At 38.9% G+C, this 3,443-nt stretch overlaps 1 protein-coding gene across 1 annotated transcript; it reads left to right on the top strand.

Annotated features, from left to right (window-relative positions):
* The first annotated feature begins 998 nt into the window (after positions 1–998).
* LOC131148104 (kiwellin-like) lies at positions 999–1,733 on the top strand. Its single transcript, XM_058097837.1, has one exon. The coding sequence runs from the start codon at positions 999–1,001 to the stop codon at positions 1,731–1,733; it is 735 nt and encodes a 244-aa protein (XP_057953820.1).
* Positions 1,734–3,443: the final 1,710 nt, after the last annotated feature.

Here is a 3,443-nt window from a genome sequence, read left to right as displayed (position 1 = left end):
TACTTACTTTTTAAATATCACATTTTTTTATTCACTGCTTTAAGGGTATTATAGTATGTCAATGGTACAACTATTTAAATAGTAGGTAAGAAAAAAGTGTGATATTTGGTAGGTAAGTGTGACATTATTTTAGTGTACTTTAGTGAAAAATGATAAGGAGGCGGGCTCATTATCATAGTGAATTAATCAAGGGTTCAAAGAGTCTCGTACACCATCACTTTTAAATAAATAATAATAAATAACTCTAAAAAAAATTTAGTATGCCTTGATAGAATTAACTTATCAGCCGCGCTTGTTATGAAAATAGTTTTAGATAAATTAAATGTTTATATTGGACCTGGACTACATGAATTCATGAGATATTCCATATCGTTCCCACCTCTCACAACTCAAAATCAAGATCTCCCGTGCAAAAATTTTAAATTTTAACCACTAACTTGTCTCCAACGAATCATTGCTAATATAATATTCAACTCCATGTACCAGCTTATATAGTTGACTAAGGAAAAATAGGCTAGGGCAATTATCAACCTACATTCTCCCTAACTTCCTAAATATGCTTTTGCTATAACCTTTTTAATTTAAATAAAATTTTGAATTTATGAGCAATTAGTAAATCTATATATATATATTTTTTGAAAAATTAACTGCTACTCTTCATTATCTCCTTAAATATTTAGTGGAATAAGCACTACATGAGAACATGTCTACCTACAAGTCTACAACTAGTTCTTGTATGCTTTGCTGGTTGAGTGTTACTTGGTCTTGACGATTTGTTATCCCTTAATCACCGATGATTTCAAAACTCGGTGAGTCAAAACGGGGTGCTAAATTGCTAATGGAATAATTCTATATCTCCCTTTAAATTTTTCTTAATTTCTAAATCATCATCAATAGTTGAACTCCACTTCCTACACTAGCTATATAAGCAGGAGAATCCAACTCTCCTTACCCTCCAAAATTAAACCCTCCACCGCAAGGACTCCACCTTAGCCATAATGCGTCTCCCACTGCCACACCATTCCCAAGTCTTCTTGTTACTCTCCCTCCCTCTTCTACTCACCGCCCTCTCCCTCCTATCCCATACACGCGCAACCTCCCCTTGCGGAGGTCCATGCCAGAACACCATTGACTGCGACGACGATCTCATTTGGTCCGACAGAAAATGCAGCGACGACCCGGTTAATAACGTTCACATATCTAACCCTGGAGACTGCGGCCCCGGCGGCGGCTGCCCCGGAGGCGGCGGTTCCGGCTGCGGCGAAGGTCCCAGTGGTGTCGCTTCCGGACCTCTCTCGGGAGACGACGATTGCCATCCGTCCTACAACTTAACATGCGTTTACAGAGACTACCCAATCTTCAATTGCTCGCCGCCGGTGACCGCGTGCACGCACGCTCGCCTCATGAACGTAGCATTCAAGGATGGCGGCCAAGGCGAGCTGCCGTCGACGTCCTGCAACAAAAACGGGACCTCGGCAAATGTGGTGGCTTTATCGACGGGATGGTTCGCAAATATGACGCGGTGCGGACAGATGATCCGGATATGGGCAAACGGGCGGAACGTGACGGCAGAGGTGGTGGGGGAGTGCGACTCAACGGCGGGGTGCGACACGGAGCACGCGATGCAGCCGCCGTGCGGCCCAGACGTGGTTGATGCGTCGGATGCTGTGTGGCGTGTTCTTGGGCTGAATGCATCAGACACTGGAGTGGACGTCACCTGGGCCGTCGCCTAGACCCGGTTGTTATAGCTATGTCATATTTGTGGTTTTGAGTTTTGACAGTCTAAATGCATCTGTGCGCTAAAAATAATGGTTAATGATGTGCATGACATTGTACTTGCACATCTCTGGGAAGCAAGGATCTTCCAAACCCTACTCTGCCCTCACTTTTTGTTGTTTTTTCTGTGTTTTTTTGTTTCGCTTTGGGTTTGTTAATTCTGTTTGTTCTTTTTGTGTTTTTTTTTTGGATTCTGTATAATTCAGAATTGGATTTGGTCCTTGATGGGATGAAATAGAGTTCGGGTTTCATCCCAGTAAGAAAGTCCAAAAGCACAAAATAGCATGCCAAGATAGGTCGCGAAGGAACAGTTATTACAATAGATTAGGGCATTTTCAATGGATCAATTTGTCAAAAAAGCTTAAAAAGTTAATTACTCGATTTCCAAATGCCAAATCCACCATAATTGTCGCCAAAAAGTATATCATGTAATTGAAAGAAAATTGATCATAAAAAAAGCATCAAAAGACATGAGATGTCTTGTGCACACCTTATACATGTCAATAAAGAGTTTTTTTTTTTTTTTTTGGTATGATTAATAAACACAAAGAGGGGGGAAAGAATTAGGTGAATAAAAGTTTTACCAAATTAATAACACATAGAGTGCAAAAGCTAAATATGAAAAAAGAATAAAAAAAACCCCCCATAATCAAGAGTATCATAACGTCTCGAACAAGGGTCCAAAATAGCGAAAAATAATAATACTTAAAGTTTAATAGAGTCATCACTAAACTATTATTTTCGTAAGTGTAGTTAGTTCACCTAATTACCACTTGTTCATTGGTCTTTATGATAAGAAAGAGTAAATACAAGATAAACAAGGACAAAACATAGGTAAATGGAGGCCTAAAATAGTACATTTTAAGAACACATCAGTGTCACTCTCTCTTTCTTAACTCTTTTATTTTTAAGCATATTTACATTGATATATAACTGCTGTGAATATTATTTTCATTGTGTAGTTTGATCACTTGTTGGAATCATAGCAAAAACTCTTTTACGTTTAAATCATATTTATATTGATATATATCTGCTTTGAATACTGTTATTATTGAGTAGTTAGATCACTTGTGAAAATCATAGTAAAAAAATAGTTTAAGCACTTGTATATAAATTTTTAAATACCCAATTCACCTCCTATTTGGATCTCACCTCAACTCACACTCTCTGCTTGTCTGCCATGAGTCTCTAACTCCACCTAAATCGCATGCTTGTTGCTGCTGCGTTTTTTTGGCACCCATTTCTATATTTTTCTTGAGTACGTTGTAACATGGTTTTCTCATCGAAAACCACATCCCTACAGATCATCACCTTCTTTGTCATTGGATCCTAGAGCTTGAACCATTTAACATCTTTCTGATATCCCAAAAAAAATACACCGTCTAGACTTCGCCTCAAACTTAGACCTCTCTTCACCAGGAATGTGCAAATAGGTTAGACACCAAAATACTCTTAGTCCAGAGTAGTCTACCTTCTTACCCGTCCACACCTCCTCAACAATTTTCCTTTTCTGTGATGCCTTAGGTAATCTGTTTATCAACAAACAAGTCATACTAATGGCCTCGACTCAAAAGTTCATGGCATGCCTAACCTGCAATCTGAAGCAACGAGCCATTTCAATTATGGTTCGGTTCATCTTTTCTACCACACCATTTTGTTGCCGTGTG

Source organism: Malania oleifera, chromosome 2 (genome assembly GCF_029873635.1).
Source record: "Malania oleifera isolate guangnan ecotype guangnan chromosome 2, ASM2987363v1, whole genome shotgun sequence".
NCBI lineage: Eukaryota > Viridiplantae > Streptophyta > Magnoliopsida > Santalales > Ximeniaceae > Malania > Malania oleifera.
This window is presented reverse-complemented; position numbering and strand designations above follow the sequence as displayed.

Bases quoted from the DNA above. Each gene is read 5' to 3' on its own strand.
- LOC131148104 (XM_058097837.1), top strand. From the start codon at position 999: ATGCGTCTCCCACTGCCACACCATTCCCAAGTCTTCTTGTTACTCTCC.